Raw genomic sequence first — 20,769 nt, forward strand, 5'->3', positions numbered from 1 at the left:
GAAAATCCCCCCCAGCCCCAGAAAAGGATCTGGAGTCAGTTGGAGGCAGCAGGCGAGGAGGGCTCTGCTCGCGGCACCTCCATGGCACAAAGCAACAGCCTCTCTCCCAACCAGCACTCCACTCACAGACACACGGTGGCACTGAAGTGTTAATTCAGATGCAAAATTCAGAGCGGTATTAGCAGAGTTTGGAATTACCCAGTTCTGTTTGTACAGATCAAACCTGGCACATTATGCATAGTAAGTTTACCCACTGCAAAGGATTTCTTCCAAATCAATTCACTTCTTATTTGCACCAAAAAATTACTCTTTCATTGGGGAAGACCAAGCTGTCTGTCTGGCATATGTCAATGGGATATTATTTCAGTCTTTGCAGCAGTTTCCTCTCCTCAATGCAAAGGTAAGTGTGTAATTCTCATGCCCAAGAAAATGGGCCACTTGCCCTAAGATACAAAGAGGTGAAGCGCTGTTTTAGTGGAATTACATCAAGGCTGAATTTGGTTACAACTCACCGAACATTATCAAATCGTCTTCATCTCAATGTTACTGCAATTCATACCTGTATCATTAGGCGTTTTCTACTAGCAGGCCTCCAAGCCGGTAAAAGCAGAGGACACTCCTGCTTGCATGTAGCATGCTGTTTGGCACAAAGTTCTTTACACACATTACATTTGCAAATTCCAAGTATAGAAACACAGTATAGATAGAGCTCTGCATACACAGGACGAAGGAGGGCAGAGCCACTTTGGAAGCTGGAAGTCAATTGTATGAGGCATCAACTATAAGTTTTCCAGAGTAAACACCAGAGCTTCTTGATCCCTCAAAAGTCAATTTTGGAATAGCTTCTTAATGGCAGCCCAGTTTATAACCTAATTCTATGCCAGGCAAACTTTACCCTTGCATAATGCACCAAACGTAAGGGTGGCAGGGGAAAAGAAGGGTTAATTCGCCTGACTGAAACCAAGTTGAGGATTCTTGAGCGGGAAACTCAAAATGCTCCTTACGCAGTTCTGCTGTGTGGGCCGTGGGTCCATGCACCAGGAGGAGGAAAAGGAAGAAGCTGAATACAGACAGACAGGGGGAAAATGGACAAACAAAAACCAAGGAAAGGAATGAGATGTGAGGCTATTTCCAACACAAGAGCTACCTGATTTCTTTACACTGGACAGGGACTTCATACGTATGTTGGCTGTTGACATTAAGAGACAAATACCAGTGGGTACGGACCAGCGTGGCTCTCTTAGCTTATATTAGAGCAATAGCAGCTTACAGAACCAGAAGATCTGGCTCAAAGAGATGAACTGGATGAGCACATTACACCAAAGACAGGAAATACAAGCCAACAATTATTGTGGAGTTTATCTTTGATCCCAGAAGATACTTCATTTGGGCAGGGATGTGACAGAATGCCGTTCTGTTTAAAAAGTCATGTTTGATCCTTTGCTTAGCAATATAAGCACAGGAGTACAAGGAGCACTGAGTGCTACAATTACAAGTGTGAGGAATATGCATGCCTTATTTCTCTCTTGTAATGGGAGAAGGAAATTATTGACATGTACAGGAACTCCCCACAAGGGATGCAATTACTGACATGACATACAGCACAAGATATCCTATGACAATGTTGTTACCATATAAGCAAAGAGGTATTAAATCGGATACCTCAGACTACCTTGGTTTGGAATCACAAGTCAAGGCGTAGTACAGCCACTGTATGACCTCCTTTCCTGTATGCACAAGCAAGTAGACTAGTAAAACAACGATCATGAGTTTAAGGAGGCCCAAAGTCTAAACACTACTGAATATTGCATGAGGCCAAGACCAATCGGGGGGTCCTTGTGTCCTATCTAGCACAGCACTAACACTGAAATGTGTCCACTAATGTAAATGAGATGTCCGTCAACATTTGCTGAGTAGAGCAGGGAGGCAGGACAGACTAACACAGAGGAAAACTGCCACGCTATGGTGTATCATAACAGCAGAGAGAGTCTTGTGTTAATCTTGCAGAAACTGAGGAAGGACTTCTGGTCTCTTCCATGCTCTTAAGAGAAGAGCTATCCAGTAAGCGAACCTCACTTGACCCACATGAAGCACAGGAGGCCAGACAATCACTAGTATCATGTAGAAGAGCACCAACTTCTTAAATCACTTTCAGGCTAGACATTACTTGCCTGTGAACCTGCTGTGATTCAAAAGCAGGATTGAAGCCCTTTGCAGAGCTCACTATAAAGCATTCAGAAGCCTGGGTCCATACACCATGGACACCAGAGCCCAGCAGAGTTCCTGCTTCATTCATTCCCTTTGTGTCTATACTTTAACACAGTTCTGACTCCTGAGTTGGTCATCTTCCAAACCTCTGAGAAACCAGAGAGCCAGATCTTGCCCTGGAGGCAGGCTCTGCACTGAGGATGGTGCAGGGGGCACCTGTGGGCCACTGACTTCAGTGCAGAGAGGGGAGAAGAAGGTGAACCAAGTCCTTCTCTTTTGATAGGAGAAACTAGGCTCAGGGTCTCCCATTGCTTCCCATGGCAAAAGTTAAACCAGAGGAGAGTGCTCCTACCCTCAGCAAAGCGCAGAGATTTCATCTGTGCCTTATCTGATACAAGAGAGGAATTTCCTCTGTGCTCTTAACCCATCCATACCTAGCTGAGCACTGAAAAGAGCGAGAGGTCCTTTTAGCCATTATAAAAGAGTCTGAGGTTTTGTCCAAACTGAGCAGCAAAGCTCAAAAGATGAAGAAGAGAGAACATATTCCACCTTTGCAAGCAGAGGGGGATAGTGACAAAGGACCACATATCTCCTGAGATGCCAGATCCCACTTCTGCACTACATCCCTTGTATCTTCCCAACGCTAACTCTGGCTGTGTCAAATACAGAGCGAAGGAAGAAATCAGCTGAGGCTTTGGAAGAGCCAGCCTCATGTTTTTCCCTTTGTGGCAGAAGAAGATGCAGAGATTTCTGCTTTGACATGACAAACTGTGCCATCTGCTGTCCTCGATAGGCTCTGCGGGCCTGAGTTGGGGAGGGAGAGAGATAGGGGGTTGCTCCTTACAGTAAACTTTGGTATCTTTCCTTCTTTCTAATGATACAAAAAAAAATGTAAGGTCTTGCGTCAGCCACAGTGCAGGTTTTCTCATGCTTCATTATGCTTCATGCTAACAGTGCATGCAAAGAGGTGTAATATGTCACCCTCGGGCCAGAAGCAGACATCAAAAAGGTCAAACGGCTCAAATGAGATAAAAATGAAGTGTTTGGGAATAGATATTCAATTCTTCCCTTTTTTTTCTTTCTTTCTTACAATTTTTTGTACACAATCCAGGCATTGAAGCCAAACCCCCTTCATCCACGTCACAGGACTGGCGACTGACCTCCTCAGTTGGCAATAAAGCTCTAGACGTACTTTGACCAATATCTGTCTTTTAAAAATCAGAGCTGAGGTTGCACCTCTTCTATTTCAAATCAAGGGAATTTAACCCCAGCTGTCTGTGTGGAGAGCAGGGAGCAAACACCTTCAGCCAAACCACAACAGACATCCTCCAGCATCCAGCTGCCTTTGCAGAAACCTTTTGGCTGAGCTGAGCCCTTGTCGCTAGAGCCCCACAATGCGATCCACGGGGTTGACATGGCTCATGGGACATGAGCTTGTTGCACACTTAATCTCAAAGGTTAAATACAACAAAGCAATTTGAATATGCATTGTAATTTGAAAATCAAGGTTTTTCTGGAGATGAGAAAGTGATTTCACTTTCACAGACTACTTTTGGGCCTCATCCTTTGGCAAGGAGGAGAAATGGGAAAAATGCTTTTCTGAGAGCATCTATTTTCCAAGCATACAGCCTGGGGCTTCTGGAAAATTCCCTCTTTTTTAATCTTTGAGCAGGCTGAGTGGGGAAAGGTAAGCTTTCAATATTCCTTTTACTCACATTCCTCTAGTGAAGATTACTCAGAGCAGCTTAAATCAAAATCAAGAGCTTTGTCACATATTAGCTCTTAGGGAGGGCAAGTATATTTAGAAAAGAATATCTGAGACTAAGCTTTCTGCATTTAAAAATCACCTACTATTTGTGCATGGAAAATTACTCTCTGGCAAGTATTTATACCTGCCTTGGGCTCCAGTGGTCTCAATACAAGGTGAAAATACAGCTCAGCTCATGGCTCTGCTGATCAAACCTCAGAATGCCCTAAAACCAGGTAATTCAGTGTGGATATGTTCCTTGGGGCATCAGCTTCAGGTAAGGTTTTACCTAAGGAGAGACTTTCATAAGGGCAATGAGAAAAGTCTCGCTGTGTGACTGAGGGCTGGGTTTGACTCCTGCTCTTTTTGCTTGCAAAAATCAGGATTTTTATTATTATAACACTTATTATTATTACTATTTTAATATGAGTCCATGGTTGTAATATTTTAACACATTTTCCCTCCCATGGTCAGTAGAGTTACATCAGCAAGGAAGAGACCACTGCGTTCATTGGATATGAAACACTTCATTCTTACTTTGCCCACTGAATTAAACTCATTCCAGAGTACAAAGAGCAGCAGAGGCTCCTTTGCTTGTGAGTGGAGTGGTTTGCCTTTTAGAAAGCAGATTGCTCAGTTTAGATTGGCTTTGTGGGTAGATATTCCACCTTTTACATTTGAAGATAGCCTCATAAAATAAGAGATTTTAAAAGATATAATTTGGTTTTCTAACACCCAGAAGGCTGCAAATAGAAAACACACTTGAAGAAACTGATGGTTACTGATGGCTCTATGAATGTCCTTTTTCCCCTTTGGCTTGCTTAATGTGAAATCTCATTCCTGAAAGTAAATCAGAGCACACCCAGAGTAGCAACCCCTTCCGAGTCATGATTTAGCAAGCTGCTAATAAATATCCAAGTGATAAATGCCGTCATATAACTGGCATGAAAGGGGTTTGACATAAAGCAAACGAAAAATCCAGAGAAAGCGGCATTTCGGTGAATCCTAACCTAGGCGAGTATTGGGGAGATTCTTTGGATGAATACATGGGTCCTTTGGTTGGATACTTCTTATGCCGGGGAGTTGAAGGGGGTGGGGGACCCACAATCATATCTATCCTGGCAAAGTAAATAAGAAAAAGAAAGACACCAGCAAAAATGCGTAATGAAGCAACATGGAGAGAAAAGTTGGTCAGAAAAAGTTGGCGGAAGAAACAACTGCAAAACAGAACGACAGAGAGAGAAAGAGAGAGAAATTGAACACAGACCCCACTGGAAACAGAAGGCTCTCTCCTACCACTTGGTTCTCAGTGAAAGCCACAGTCTTCCCTCCTCTGGGTAAGACTTGGAGATTCAGGCATCACTGAAACATTATCAGGAGGTCCCCCTACTCCAGATACCCTCTGGAATATATCTGCATGTGTGTAGCGATATCCCATTGAGGCAGTTGGGTATGAAACAACCTATATTCATTCTCTTTTCAGTTCCGGCGCTAGATAATGCATCCTCAGTTAGGTCAGAAAAGCACGAGCTGTTGGGTGTCAGTGAGATACACTGCAGGATTGTATACTCAATGAATGGGAGACATCCGTGGTTGGCAAGGTGTCAGGATGAGACACGAGACAGTGTGAACACAACACTGAAAAGAGCACATTACAGACACAGTGACAAAGGCATTAATGATTAAAGAGGAAAGTGCATGTAAACACCCCAGAAAGCTCCTTGAATGCAGCTTTAATCCACTAAAGCCCTGGCTATGGGAGGTCCCAGCCAGCCCTGCTGAGCTGAGCTGGCAGGGAGAACACATTGCTTTGATTGCTGAAGGAAAGGGTAATAAAGATATCTCTTCTCTAAGGTGCCCCATGACAACCTCCCTGGACTCTCCTGTATGGGTGCACTGTTCTAGGCTACTTGGTCTTGGTCATCTTATCTAGAGGGTGACCTTTCCAGTTTCACTGGGCAGGTGACCAGCCATGGGATCTCCTAGTGCCCATCTGGCTGTGATGATGAGTGTTCTGAAGGATGACTCAAACGGGGATCTGCTCCCATCTCTGATCTGCTCAGTGGGGATACTGAAACCAGTGGAGCTGCCTGGTAGCCCTGAACCATATCCAAGTTCTTTTGCAGCAGCACCTGGTCCTCCTGATTTCCCTGCAATGGGGTGGATGGAAAGCCTAGCCTAGTCCAACCTTAGTCTTGCAGTCCAATGGATATAGCTAAAGAGAGAATTCAGTTTGGTCTTTGAAAGCATCAATTCCTTACCTCAACCTCCCCAGTTAAACAGTCAACCAAACTACTTGGTCTTTGCAGCAAAGAATCGGCAATGGGAGACTTGGGAGTTGAAAACTGGTGCCCCAGCTAGAGCCAGTGGAGGTGACAACCCCAATGGCTCACCCCCTACTGCAAAGGCAGCCTGAAGGCTTCTCATTTCAGCTTATTAAAGTCAGGAAATATCAAGCCCTTCCTCCTCCTCTTCCCCCTCCAGATTCAGCTCCATGTCTTGGGTCTATAATCACTGAATTTGTACGGAACGGGGGTGAGAGAGGAAATTCTCCAGGATATTTTAGTCTCCACTGCGAGGGAGAATCTACCTTCTGGGAACTGCACAGCATGCAGCAATGCTGAGAAAGTTCTCTCTGCTGCTTGAACATCAAAAATAGCGGAGTTAAAATGGTCTCTGAGAGATTCACGGCAGAAGAGAGATTCCTCTTTTTCCTAACACCATTTTCCTGTCCTACCAGGGCCCTAGGTGGCTTTGAAATGAAAGGAAAAATTCCCCAGTGGTTTCCAGAGGAAGCTGGGCTGCCACAGAGCCCAGAGCCCAGAGAAGTAACTTCTTTCGCCAAGTGTAAAAGTAGATGGTGTGTTGTTTTGACTGGAGATAGCCTATGGCCAAGCCCTGCCTCTGTTATGGGCGTCCTTCGAGCTCAGCACAACTGGGGCTGCTTCTGCTGAGCCAACAGAGCTGGGGGATGTTGGGGGTTTGGGGTCTTCTTATCAGTGTGGGACATCATCTGAGTGGTCAGACAAAAAAGCTTAGCTCAGATCCTCTGTTCAGAGGACAGAATTGATCTGGTTTAGGGGTGGCTTTTAGGAGAAAATGAAATTTTAAATGCCTTTTTGGGTTCCTTGTGTCCCTTTTTCACATTTTTTTCCCCATTAGAACTAACTCATCTTCGCCTACAATCTGAGCACAGAAGTTGGAATACAGCACCAGCCTTACCTATGGGACATACTGCAATGATAGAAACTTCTGAAGCAAAGTAAGAGGATGCTGTCCCTGCTAATAGCAGCGGGTTGGACCAGATGACCTTTGAAGGTCCCTTCCAACCCAAACCATTCTATGATTCTATGACAAGCTGTGATTTTTGTGTGTATACGCTGGGGTGGGCACTAAGGCACTTTTAGTGGCATAACATCACCATTTGCAGTCCCTGCCCTGCTCATTTCTGTGGGTTCCAGCCACAAGCATTGATGTTTTCCTTGCTGTTTCCTCTTGAGAAGAAAAAGAATAAGTTGTAGCTGCAAAGGAAAGAGTCTCTCCCCTGGTAATGCCTCCACAATGACCAAAAACAGTGAAAAACTGAAGCAAAGAGAGGGGTCTCTTGCCTGGCCTGAAGGTTTTTAATCCGGGAGAGCATGTCCAGGTGACCAGCTGAGTACTGCTCGATGACATCCATCACGTCGTAGGGCCGAAGGCTCTCCTTAAACTTGCGCTTGGAGACCAGAAATCTCATAATGCTGTGGGAGATGGAGAGGAAAGGCAAAATATAGTCCCTGGGCTGCAGCCTGACCTGCTTAGTGGCAGATAAAACACACTACAGGGAGCTGCTTTGGAAGAAAACCAGCATAAATCACAATCCTATGGGTCTGGGAGAGGATGCGGCAATAGGAGAGGTGAAGGGGATGCAGGGGCTTGTGGTCCCCCCATGCTGCTTGGACTGTCAGCAGTACATCTCTCTGCACTGCTTCTGTGAATGTCAGCATTAAACCTCAAAGCTGGTGAGAATGATCATTTGGATGCATCCCCGCAGGGGATTTTCCTGTTTCTCATTTTATTCCTTCCCTCAGCAAAAACTGCCCTTTCTGGCAGTGTTTTCTGCAAAGGAGGGCAGGCCACCCAGGGGAAAGCAGCCTGCAGCACAGCCATCTCAGCATTTCCACCTCTGCTTGGATTTGACATTCCTCTTTTTTCCCCTATTATTTGGTTTTCCGGGCCGCTTCCCCCCTCTCCCTCTCTTACCAAACTGCCCTGATGCTGACTTTCAGCCCTGGCGTCAAATCTTCCGTCACAAACTCGCAGTTGCAGCTTTTGTTCTCATCAGGAATGTCTTCTCCAGGGAGGCTTGCTTCTGGGTTTAGGAGAGGGAAGAATACATACAATCCATTACTATTTCCTGGTGCCATGCTAGGAAAGATGAGTCAGATCACAAATAGCAACTGCAGGGGAAGCACCAGAGATATCTTTGCTAACGCGTCCAAATAAGAGCGTTTCCATCAATGTGTTAAGGTGACATCCAGCAATGCCAAGTGCAGCTCATCCATTTCTAGATTACAGAATCACAGAATGATTTGGGTTGGAAGGAACTTTAAAGCTCATCCAGTTCCAGATCTCTGCCACAGGCAGGGATACCTTCCATTAGAGCAGGTTGCTCCAAGCTCTGTCCAACCTGGCCTTGAGCACTGCCAGGGATGGGGCAACCACAGCTGCATACATGATCACCATATGTCAGCAGGGGTTTTCCTATCTCTTGATATAGTTCCTATATATAGGAAGGGGAAGGAGACCCATGTAAGCTCCCTGGCTGGCAGCTCTGCTCATCATGGGTGGGGATGGAGAGGATTTGGGGTCTGGAATGGCACCCCAAGCCCTTACCTTCTGAGTTCTGCCGTGACGCCGCTCCCTTGATGCGGAAAGCTTGCCGGGCTCGGCTGCGGTCTCCGAAGCTCCAGCTCTTGGGCACTTTGCTTGGGCTGTCCTCGATGCTCTGGTCAGCGCTGGGGGACCTCCTGATGCCCTGAGCCTGTGGAGAGCCTTTCCCTTTGGTGCCAGCACCGCGGGGACTGGAGAAGACACGATCTTTCAAACTGACCTTCTGACTGTTCAGAGAAACACGTTGAAACAAAGACAAAAAGGAGACAGCAGGAGGAGTCATTCTGGAAACCACGCAGTCCTTCCCCACCAGCCATTAGAAACCAAGAGCACTTCCAAGCAGCAGTGAGATGTAGTTTTGCTGTTGGCTTTTTAGTTTGTTTTTTTGTTTTTTTTCCAAATATATGTATTTTAATGAATTTTTAAAAGCATCGTAGAAATGTTTCCACCATAATGAGTGAAATGAGAATGATTATTAAGAGAGAGAAAATAATGAGGACTTGAACAGAAGCCCCTCGTGGGATGCCAGGGCTGGCGGGACAGAATGACGTTAAACGATGAGGTTATGAGTCCTTAAATCACTGATCGGCTCCAATCACGAGCGAGGAAGCTTTTCTTTCACAACTGCCTTCCACAACCCTGTATCTAGTAAGAAAATACCAATTCAGAAGAGCCTTTAACCTTAAACTTTGAACCTGCAAACACTTCACTTCTGGCGCTCAGCCCCTGTCCTTTCCCTTTCTCCAGCTCCTCTATCACCTCCCACTTAAAACATGATCTGCCCTTTTTAGATATTCCAAAGAGTTCCACTTTTTCCAGTTATATATTCAAACGCTTAAACACAAACACTTCAATGTGCAACCCCTTGGTCTCCTATAACGATTCAATCCATCAGCTAACATCTACCTGCAGGTCTGCTACAGGTGTCGCAAACATGCAACGCCAAATTTGACAGCTTCAGAATATGGCATTTTATTGCTGGTTTTTTTCTATCAGAATCCCATTTCTTTAACACCTTGTAGTTCTGGTTTGAAAAGATCTCTCTAGAAACAGAGATGGTCTCACTGAGCAGTAGCCTGGTGACAGCCCAGCTCTGATTACTTCCCAAACCCTGACATTTGTAATTAGAAACTTTCACCCAAAGGAAGATGCTGAATATTCATAGGAAAATCGGAAAACTAAACGATTTTGTGAATCTTCATGAAAGGGCAAATGTTATAGAGACATCATTGGGGAAACCCAACTGCAGGCAGTATTGATCGTTTGCTGTTTTCTGAATTGCAATTGATGATTAAACTACACTGATAGAGGTCAGACAACCAGTGCAAGGCACCGGCACGTACAGCCAGTATTATACAGAGGTACCTCAAAAGTGAGTAAATCCAGGGATTTAATTCCCAGTACTCTGCTCCATTGCAGTAGCCACTAACTGGTTTGCTGCAAATGCTCTGACTTAATTTATGGGAAGAACATTGCAGGGATTTTGATTCTACATCAAATTTCCGGGTCACCAACCAAAGAACTGTGTTTTTTTAATCTGTCCCTCAGCAATGCCACGTGAAAACTTACAGCCAAACAGTCCTGCTTTGCCTGCAAAAGCAGCATGAGGTTCTTCAATCAGAACGTAGCTGGTATTTGAAGCAAAGCAAAATCCACCTCCCTTTTCCCCAGCTGTACTCTGCTGACAGGAACAGACGTTTGGTTGTGTCAGTAAGGGAAGAAGACGTGACTCAAAGACACACAGGGAGCAGATTTGTCGAGTAAGAAGGTGCTATTTTGACAAAGTCACTTTACAGTGCGGGATGTTGAACGTTTACAGGGAGGGAAAGGTGCTGAGGCAGCATTTTCCAGTTACGCAGCGTGATGCTGGGTGATGCCTGGATGCAGCATCCAAGGAATGCAGGGCAGGGTTATCTGTGCCCATTGGCTGGGCAACAGCTTCACATTGGAAAATACATTTGAGATAAAACTTGTTCAAGAATTGAGTTAGAAAAGCAGAATTATTCCAATTAATGCTGTATTTTAACTCAGATAAACACTGGAGATTAACATCCAGTGTGCTGCCCACCTGCAGGGTCTGTCCGAAAGCCAAGTGGGATCAACAGATCAGAAGAGGTGCAAATCCACACAGGAATCTAGGAGCAAGCTTGTGCCCAAATACCTTTCTGGATACAAGCCTTAGTCCCTGATGCTACCAAAATCATCATATATAATGAGCCAAAGGTTTAAAAGCAATTCTTGCTCTGTTTCTTAGATTTAAAACCAGATAGAAATGTTGTCATTTGATCCAAAATAGGCCAATTGGATTGGTTTGCCTTTATTTTAGCTGATTTTACAGAAGAATAGTCCTGGACTCTACTGCATTTCAGTAGTACCAATACTTTGAACTACCTGGTATCTTTTCAACATCAGTTGTATAAAATGAATCAGCAACACACCAGGATTCAGAATTCAGAGCAATCTCTTTGTGCCTCATCCTCTGCTGAGTTGCTCCCATCACCGATCTCAGCATAAAAGCAATCCCCTATCACTGAGTAAAGCAGGGCCTTTTCTTTGGGGCCCCTTTTCCATTCCCCCAATAAATGTGCTGCAGATGTTTGCAAGGAACACAAAAGGCAAAAAAGAAAGCATTGAACTCAGTGGGGAACATGAGCAAAGAGCTTCAAGCCTAATAGTGCTGCACCTCTTGCTATTTACACATTAAAAAACCTCATAGAAATTTGGTGAACAGTTAAGATCTGGGTGAGTTTTGTTCCTGAATACTCACTAATCCAGAAAAAAACCCAACACCTGATGTAACGTCTTTGTTTTAACATAGACAATATGAGACAACATGAACAATTCACTGGATTTTTCCTTCTGCCATGCAATTCTCTCGTTGGATATGACACCTGGAATGACGTGCAAGTACAATCCCTGCAGAGGAGAATGCTGTTGGGGTCTGCAGGAGCTGGTAGGAAAGAGTCCAAAAGCAATATAGACATATATAGAGATATATGTTGTCAGGTAATCCAAGATCATGTTCTCATTCAACCAGAAAGTCATGCGGAGTGGAGTGTCCTAGAGAAGTGGTATTTAGCTCTCACTGAAGTAGATGGTAAATGAGCCTCAGCTCAGTGGAAGATGTATGCGCTGGTGACATGACCATGAAGAAAGCAGTAATACAACCACACACAACAACATGAACTGAAGCTTTCAGTCATGATAGCCAAGAGCGGCACGAGCACAAGGCAGGTGCCCTGCTTGTGCCAGGGGATGGGAAGGGAAAGAAAACTGCAGCTTTGCAACCAGAGATGAAGATTATGGGAAGCCATAACAGTGTAACAGGGAGTGCTTTAGTTCCTAGGTCTTTATAACCAATTTCACTTGGCATCTATTAAAAGCATATCCAATAACCAAAAACCCAATGTTTCCAGGCTGACTCTGCGGAGGGTTTACAAAACTTTCAGCTTTTGACTTGAATTTAACATAGGATAGAACCTGAGTTCATTTTTCTCTGCAGCCAGTCAAAAAATGAGAGCCCATGCTGGACGAACACACAAGGACCAGTGTGTGGACCCACAGCTGATAGGAAGATGCTCACTGCTTTAGTGGGCTTTGCATTGAAGTTCATTTAGGTCCAACAACCCAGGACTCAGCAGCAGAATGCAGAGGAACCAACCATCACGTGAGCTGCCATCAGGATGCTGGGGGTTCAAGCTCCTGTTTGAAACCCTCTGGGTTGGGGTTGATTTCACAGTCCTTTACAGTATTAAATCAGCACTTTTAAAAAATGTGGACTCATTACATTAGCAGTAATTTTGGATCAATAAGAAGTATCAGTTGTAACATCTTGACATTGATTTTAAACTATGGTTGAGCCATTATTTCATTTTCTCCTTTCATTTTGTAGGCAGCAAGCATTGGAGTTGGACTACCATGGACTCAGATCCATCTCCGCACATGAACTCAACCAGTAACAGCATTCACTCTTCCGAGAAGCTATAGAAAGGAGACAGAGGTTATCTCCTGTTGGGAAATGAAGCTGGTTTTTAACCCAGAGTTTGTGCTGAGCTCATGGCATGTGAGAAACGCTTGTTGAAACCAAGCGGGAGTGCCAGGAGTCAGTGATAGCCTTTGTGGTTATCTCTGGGCTCCACTGGTCATTGGTGTGAAGAGGAGGCAGAAACCAATTACTGGAGACATGAAGGCAAGGAAGATACATCTGTATGTGCAAAACTTGCCATGACTAATGCAAAAATGAGAGAGGACCAGAACCAAGCCTGGTTTGTCTCCAGTGACTTCAGGAAAGCCATTGCAAAGGTGAATTCAGCCCAGAGAATGGAGTTTGTAGAAGCAGAACCTGAGCATAAGGAAAACTGAAGGTCAGCCAACAATCAATGTCATGGTGTGTAATCCCTCTTCTAATCCAGAACCACTGTGTTAGACTTGGGTTGAAGGGACTCACTGAAATCCTAATGGGAAAGAACAGAGTTGCACCATCCCTGCAGCCATCATGCCAGCCTAGCCAAGCATGAAGCCTTGGGTGAGTGAAGGGACACGGGACCCAAACGTGTCTTTAACCTTGGCCTTTGGTATTTTGCAGTGTTCTGTTATAACCACTCCTCTCTTCCTAACACACAGCCTTTTCCTCCCAAACTGATGTTGAGCGCTGCCAAACACCACATCAGACGCATCCTGCATCTCACAACCTTTTGCTGTTTGCCAGCTCAGCTGGTTTGCATTCCAGGAGCAAAGCAAAACAGCTAAATTGCACATCTTCGAGCTGGCTGATCATTCCTAAAACGAGACTTTAAGATAAGCACGCTACACCCAGACCTGCAGGCCAGGCAAGGGCTCTGCAAACATCTTTCCTTCGCTGCCCTCTGTGCCATTTCTTCCCACTGTCAGGTCTCTGTGGTGCCTTCATCTCTCCGAGTAGACACCAGGAAAGTCTCTTACAAAGCAGAATATGATAGACCTGCTAAGCTGGCTTGGTACAGTTACATTACTGGCTATAAATGCTTGCATTATTGCATTTATTGACGAGACATCATTGGTTTAGTGCATTAAGAAACCACGGCTTCTAAGGAGTTTTCTATTAATCTACTTACATTGAGTTTTCTATGATTGACTCATCATTTCCTGTTCTTTTGCAATATGCATCCTAGGTGAAGGCTTCTAGCACTCAGCCTTAGATGCATCAAAGTGCTGGCATGTGTCCCGCAGTCTGTGCAGTGGGGGACTGCAGGCAGGGAGCCCAAGGGTCCAGGAAACAAGACATTTGGACTATTCTTATGTCCATTCACAGTTAACCTATAGCTTTACTAAAGCACAGAGTGTATAACACTACGTTCACGATGGATGTAGGTAACAAAGATGCCCTTGTAGCTACTCGAAAGCTCGAGACTCCTTTCTGACCAGAAGAACCACAGTCTGTAATCCTTCTCTCAGGGTCTCCAATGGATTAAGAAGATCTTGAGATAATCATTTGTATCATCCTCCCTTTCCCTTGCAGAACTCAAGACTGGGGAGATGCCATGAGGACCACAGCTGGAAGGAATCCAGTAGAAAATAGAAAAACATTATAGTGACTTTACCAATTAGAAACTCACGCCTAGGAAGACATGCAAGGAAGACATTAAGATCAGGGTGGCTGATTTTCCAGAGAACAGAACTGGACACGGACAGGTGAGAGGACAGCATTACAAATCCAACCTCAGCATTAAGCAATTGAAAGGAGCCTTCTTCCAAAGAGGAATCCCTGCTTGCACTACAACTCCATGGATAAAACAACCTCACCTTGAAAATGGAAACACTACACAAGTCATGATGATGTTGTCCATTATTGATCAAATCTTTGCCATTTGTATTGAATGCTGCTTGTGTAAATGATCACTCAATATTTGAACCAGAACTTCCAAGGATAAACTTCAAGGAAGGCCATAGTACTGTCAAAACACACAGCAGGAGGATAACTCAAAGATACAGGCTATTTATCCAGGTAGAAAGGATTTCCAACTACGGATCTCTGCTTATTATGAAGCCTAGATCATGCCCCATTCCTCTTTGTTACCCATTCAGAAATGGGATTTACCACGCTGCTTCTGGGACACACAAGTCTCAGGCGTAAGTCCCAGCCTTTAGACTGACAGAGAGTAAAAATTGCCAGCAGGGAAATAAAGAGCAAGAAAAGAAAAGATACAGGTTGGAACAGTTAATGGAGAAAATCAGAGATACATATACTTTTCAATCTGTAGTTTGTTGGCTTTCTGAGGGATAGAGAGACTGGTGATTTTGAGAATTAAAACGGACTCCAAAAAGAAGAGCATGCAAAACTCCGACTTCACAAACATGCGGCATCACTCAGTGTCCTGCCACTCCTGGGCTTGCTTTCCACCTGCCTGCCTCTAGGGGAAGAGCTCATGGGGTTCTCCTGCCAGCATTCACAGCATGCAAACTCCGGGCTTGGTAATTCAAGAAGGTGCATGTTTGCTGCTGAGAAGCAGTGTTTGGGGTGGGGGAAGAGACTCTTCCAGTGCAGGCATGGAAGTAGATGTATTTATGCATAAGGAAAATAAGATATATGTATCTAGGTACCCTTAGATGGGTGCACTAAGGGATGCTCACTGGGAATTCTTGAAGCTACCTAACAATTGTCAACTTGATGAAAAAGATGAAAACTCTGCTCCTACGAAACCCTCTGCTCTAGCTAGCTGCTCCCATGGGATCTAGAAACAGAACCATTCACAATGCCAATGTCAATGCTAAGGGGAACCCATATCCCCTCATCTGGTGGGACAGGCTGAGATTAGTCCTTCTCTAGCTGCGTAGTAGAGGTGCTAGATAGGCAAGCCATGGCTTCCAAAGGCCACAAGACTAGGAAAGGTCAATTTGTAGTGTTCAGAGAGCCAAAGGAACGGTGACTGAGCAGAGGTAGGAAGCTGGTATTTCTCATGCTACTGATTTGATGTTGCCATACAGCGCAATTCAATTCACAAGGATTCCCTGGACCTTGAGAAGGGATGGGATAGGGAGGAAGGGGTCTCGAAGAAGAAAATAATTAGAATTTTTGTATTTTTTATTTATAATTTTCCATCATTTGATAAACTTCAGCTCCTGGCCTCCTTCCTTGCTGAGCAGACACTGGCTTGCTCAACCCAGAACAAATTCCCCATCCTTGTCTCTTTGATTCACACGTTCTGCACAATGAGCAGACAAGGAAGCAGCTCATCTCTGAGCGGGCAACGGGGAGGCTCTTTGCACCTTTTGTTTTTCACTCATCTAGTACCTCTATTAAGCAGAGAAGTGATCAGAACGGGTGGTAGCAGGGTAGAGGGAGAATGAGCCGTGCAGCTTTTGATTAGTTTCGTGCGACGCATTTCCCGTGGTACCTAGAGTTTCCTGAGCAGCATCCGCATAGTGACTCTCTGCACGGTTTGCTTTTACTGGAAATGAGGGGAGAGTAAAAATTAGACCTGGAAGCAAATGCCAGACAGGAAACTTTTGATTACTGACTCTAGGTTTAAAAGACAGGCGTTCTGAGGGCCGGGTTCATGACAGGATTTATTTGAGCGTTAAGTGAATTTAAAGGAGGAAAATCAAGAGGGCTTCTGAAATTTGCCTCACTGTGGTCAATAAATGTCACTGTTAGAAATGACACACTGCATTGAATTGGTGGCGTCAGTTTATCTACAATTGGCTGCAGGGAGATCATCTGCATTGGGAAAACAAAAAGTATTCTTCTTCCTCTAAACAGATAGAAAAAAGACAATTTTAAACTTGGCTAAGCCCTGGAGAGCCAAAACTTTACCTTGTTTTGTCCAACAACATCTAAAAGGTTCAATTTTCTTCTTAAAAAAAAAAAAATCACAAAAAGAGCTAGTTAATCTGTGAATTATTTGCCCTTCTCATACAAGAAATAGCATTATATTAAGCCTGGCATTTAAAAACACAAAAGTAGATCAAACCAGGGTGTGGTGCAGCCCCTTATGGGAAGGGATTTGAATATGCATGTTCACACGTGTTTCTCATAGCACTTTTTAGATGGGCCCTACCACTTCTGGGGAGTCACTGGCTTTGCTGAGGTTCCACCACAGCTCCTATGAGCCCTTCCCAAATCACTGCTCAGGCACTGCCCTGCCTGGAGATTGCCACCACGACCAGGGTCCTCCACGTCATGGAGCAGCCCTCTACCTGCTCGAGGCGAATGACGTGGCCCCCGTCACCCCATGTGGCATCACTTGCTGAGTTCATGGTCAGACTGAAAAGGCTGAAGGGCATAAAGACCCGAGCTCATTTTACACTTGAACTCGGCAATCGGAGGAGCTCATGGGCACGCACAGAAGGAACTGGCAGGAATTCCTTCTGCTTGGCAGCATCCCATGCAAGCTCAGCCGACACCACCCTCAGCATCCTGGGGACTCCTCAGGTGCCCACAATGGGACCCCACAGTCACCAGGCATCCCCGGGGACTGCTGGTGCTACCAGGGCTGTTCTGGAGCCGGGGTCTGAGCATCGCGGTGTGGGAGTGGGATGTTCAGCATGCAGAGCCTGAGGGGGACACGAGGGTCACTCTCCTCTTAGTCTCCTCTGCAGTCCCTATGGAAAGCTGCAGTCCCTTCTGTGCAAATAATCTGCTCCCCTGAAGGCAACTGATTATTTCCAGATTACTGTCAGTCCCAGCATGAGTCTCTGACACCAGTTTAATGGGTTAGATGGTCAAACACCAACCCAGACTAACATGGCCCATGGGACTCCTGTGATTGATACCATTCTCCATGGGCAGTAGTGGTTAGTGACACCTCAGACACCCTAGGCTGGATGAGTAGGGGCCCACTGAGTCAACCAAAGGCATCCTCCAGTGCATACAAAAGCCTTAATCACACCCCTGAAAAGAGATGTTCATGTTGTGTGTATCTCAGACAGACATACACAAACACTGAAACTGAGATATACGCACAGATACACAGACACATTACAAGGTAGCCCAGTCCAGCACTCACTCAATGGCAAAGGTCTTGCTGAGTTCATTCAGGGCATGGACAAACCACAGCTGAGGACAACCTTGCAAAGAGGTTCCTCTCTCTGCCTACAGGACTGAACTCATGCTGGACAAAGTAATCTGAGTTTTAGCTTCCCAGTTCCCTGGAACCCTTCTGTTTCTTTTCCTCTGTTATAAATGTATTATTCTGATCATTTGGCTCAGTAATTTTTAGCTTTCCACCAAATCATACTTTGGAAAATGCAAGAGGAAGAAATGTGGGCACGGATACCTTTAGATGTTTATCAGACCATCTGCTAAAGAGCATCCGAAGCACACATTTCACATCGGAGCCTCCATAGTCCTGGCTAACCATATGTTTGTCTTTTTGACGTTACAATCAGAAGACAAAATAAACAGAGATGAGATGCCACAGCGAATGTCCAGCCAGATTAACATAGGAGTAATCAAACCCTGTTGTTACTCTGATCTGCTGGCTTTCTGCAGCAGGAGGGGTGAGAAAACCATGGAGCAGCCCTCCTTCCTCAGGGTTACGGGGCAGGGAGGACTCGGACTGTTCATGAGAGCAGCAACCAGCCCAGGGAAGGGCAGGGGCCACTTCAGATGCCAGGGTGGACACAGCACCCAAAGTGACAGGCAACAGAGGAGGCTTTGTAAGCAAAAGGAGAGAGGGAAATAAACAGGAGGAAGAGGTTGGTAGCATGTAGAAAAAGGCCAGCATCTTTTCTGCTCATCAGAGCCTGGGCTCCATGCTTTGGGGAGGTGAGCTCCTGCCCCCTCTGAGCAGGTCAGCACAGAGCTTTCCTAGCCCTAGATGGATGCAGACAAGTTCATGGTGGAAAACAAAGCAGAATCAATAGAGAAAGGACATAACTTGTCTCTCAGATTGGCTGTCCCATTTTACAACACCAAATCTAAAGCCACTCGAGTAATTCCAGGTGACCCCGAGCCTCCACCACGCTAACCCCATCACCTCCTCACTTCCTCCCAGCCTGGGCAGCAGCTCCCTGAGTGCTGTCTGGGCAGAAATCAGCACAGCTACAGCAGCACCAGAGTCAGAGGGCAGCATCGCTGCTGGTGCATGGGCAAGACCCTGATGGCTCTGGGGCATTTGGGATGTGCCCTGACCTTGTAAAGCAATGCTTGTCTTGCACAGCACGTTCCATGAGCTGTGCCAGCATCCCTTCTCTCACTTTAAATAGACGAAGATGTGAAAGAGCGAAAGAGCTGTTTCTGTTCTGTTCGCTGTGAGGAATTTGTGGTGCATCAGTTATGGAAAGAGGGATATAGGAAATCAGCCACTCCCTACACATCGCTAGAACAGAAGGAAGATCCAGCTGTCTCCAGATCCAAGACTATGTTTCCTTACATGGATGGAAAGTGACAAATCCTTTACCAGCTGAAGTGTGGAGCTGGGGTCTGCTATGAGAGACGGCTCATCCCAAGGAGTCTCCTAAGTGGTACAGTCATCAGCGACAGACGGGCATCAGCTGGATGATTAACTGGCAGGTGGGCTGAGAAACAGGATGAGTTTTCTTTTCCAAGGGCTGGATGACACACTGAGCATCACTGGGAGGCTGCTGGGAACTGAAAGTGGGTGGGAGATTTGGGATATGAATGTAGAAGATCCAGAAACTTTCGTTTGGGAAAATAGGTGATTTGGGGAGCCCTGAATACCTGGAGGTGCAAAATTCCTTCCTGAACTCTACGACATTATCAGAGGGAAAAGGGCAGCAGGAGCAGGTAGAACTGATATTGCCCTAACAAAACACAGAAGGAAAGAGCTTTGGTTCTGCTTTGGCAGCTGAACTAAGCAATGTGGAAAGTACTCTAATGCCATATACACAGCAACTGCAGGCCCTCAGCTTGGGCAAGCTCAGGATTAGCATCTTACAACAGAGGGCAACAAAACCCACCAGTGCCACAAGAGACAGATACACTGCAGGAGCAGGGAAGTAGCATTTGGGAATGACCCTGATGAAGGAGCTATACATAGTAAAGAATACTCTGAAAAAGGACAGTGAAAAGCTATTTTTTACCTCTTTCTGTGGCATAAGATCAAGAAAGCAATGTGAGAAATGACCAGGGAAAAACCTGCAACATCTATAAAGAAATATTATATCAAACCTAGTGTTGTAACTGGTCAAAATGAACACTGCAAGACAGGACTGAGATTCGAAAGTAGGAAATCAGAGTAGTGCCTGTGATTGCAGGGATGCTGGCTGCTGTGACCCTACATTGGTCCTCAGACTTCCTCAGCTATAGAGCTCATTGTGTTGAGCAGAGGTTTTGTCTCATTGTCATACACAATGCTCCCTGCTTTAATAAAGCTGGATGGACCCTGCCTTTGCCATAGCTATGAGGCTCCATATAGGGAAAAATAACATAATCTGGATAGTTGAAACATGATCTTGGAGATTTGGTTTCTTTGGCAGGAAAGCGGTTGCAGTACTGCAGAGGTTCTGCTTGCAAAGGAAAAGCTCAAATGAAAGACAGAAAAAGGAGTGGGGGCCAGGGGAAAGGAAGGAAGGGTGAACTCTTCCTCCTTTCAGTCAGCACCGTATCAACCCAGGTATCTTTGGTTGGATTTTATGCCAGGGCAAAATTAAGTTTCTGGCCTCTTATAAGCTAAAAGGCACAGCAGACAGTTTCATCTGCAAAATGCCGGGCTCCAGTTATGCTTCTGAAAAACATATTATTTACAATATTTAGGCAGTCAGCTATGTTCTGAGATATGAAATGGAAGATCTGAAAGGCAAGGAGATGATCTCCACAGATCATCAGTTCTGCATCCTGCCTCCCGAGATTAAAATGAGATTCAGTCTCAGAATTACTTCTTAAAAGAACTGGAAAATATCGGACACAAAATACCAGAATTAGGTAGCTCTAAGGGGATGAAAAGTATCTGATGAGTATCCCAATTACCAGCCCTGCTGCTTTCCCTGGGACATGTGAATAG

The 20,769-nt window shown here is 45.3% G+C and overlaps 1 protein-coding gene across 4 annotated transcripts in view; it reads right to left on the reverse strand.

Annotated features, from left to right (window-relative positions):
• The window catches only part of KCNQ2 (potassium voltage-gated channel subfamily Q member 2), a gene marked incomplete at both ends in the record, with an annotated part of 62,690 nt that overhangs the window by 1,506 nt on the left and 40,415 nt on the right, over positions 1–20,769 (reverse strand). Inside the window, 5 exons of one of the 4 annotated variants that reach the window (XM_080628155.1) lie at positions 4,966–5,073; positions 7,564–7,695; positions 8,198–8,306; positions 8,831–9,054; positions 16,201–16,254. In XM_080628155.1, the coding sequence (XP_080484281.1) occupies positions 4,966–5,073; positions 7,564–7,695; positions 8,198–8,306; positions 8,831–9,054; positions 16,201–16,254 (627 nt within the window). The remainder of the gene's footprint in view (positions 1–4,965; positions 5,074–7,563; positions 7,696–8,197; positions 8,307–8,830; positions 9,055–16,200; positions 16,255–20,769) is intronic. The other 3 variants (XM_080628157.1, XM_080628156.1, XM_080628158.1) reach the window with 3 other exon arrangements.

Source organism: Psittacula echo (assembly GCF_963264785.1).
Source record: "Psittacula echo genome assembly, chromosome: 12".
In the NCBI taxonomy this organism is placed as follows: Eukaryota; Metazoa; Chordata; class Aves; order Psittaciformes; family Psittacidae; genus Psittacula; species Psittacula echo.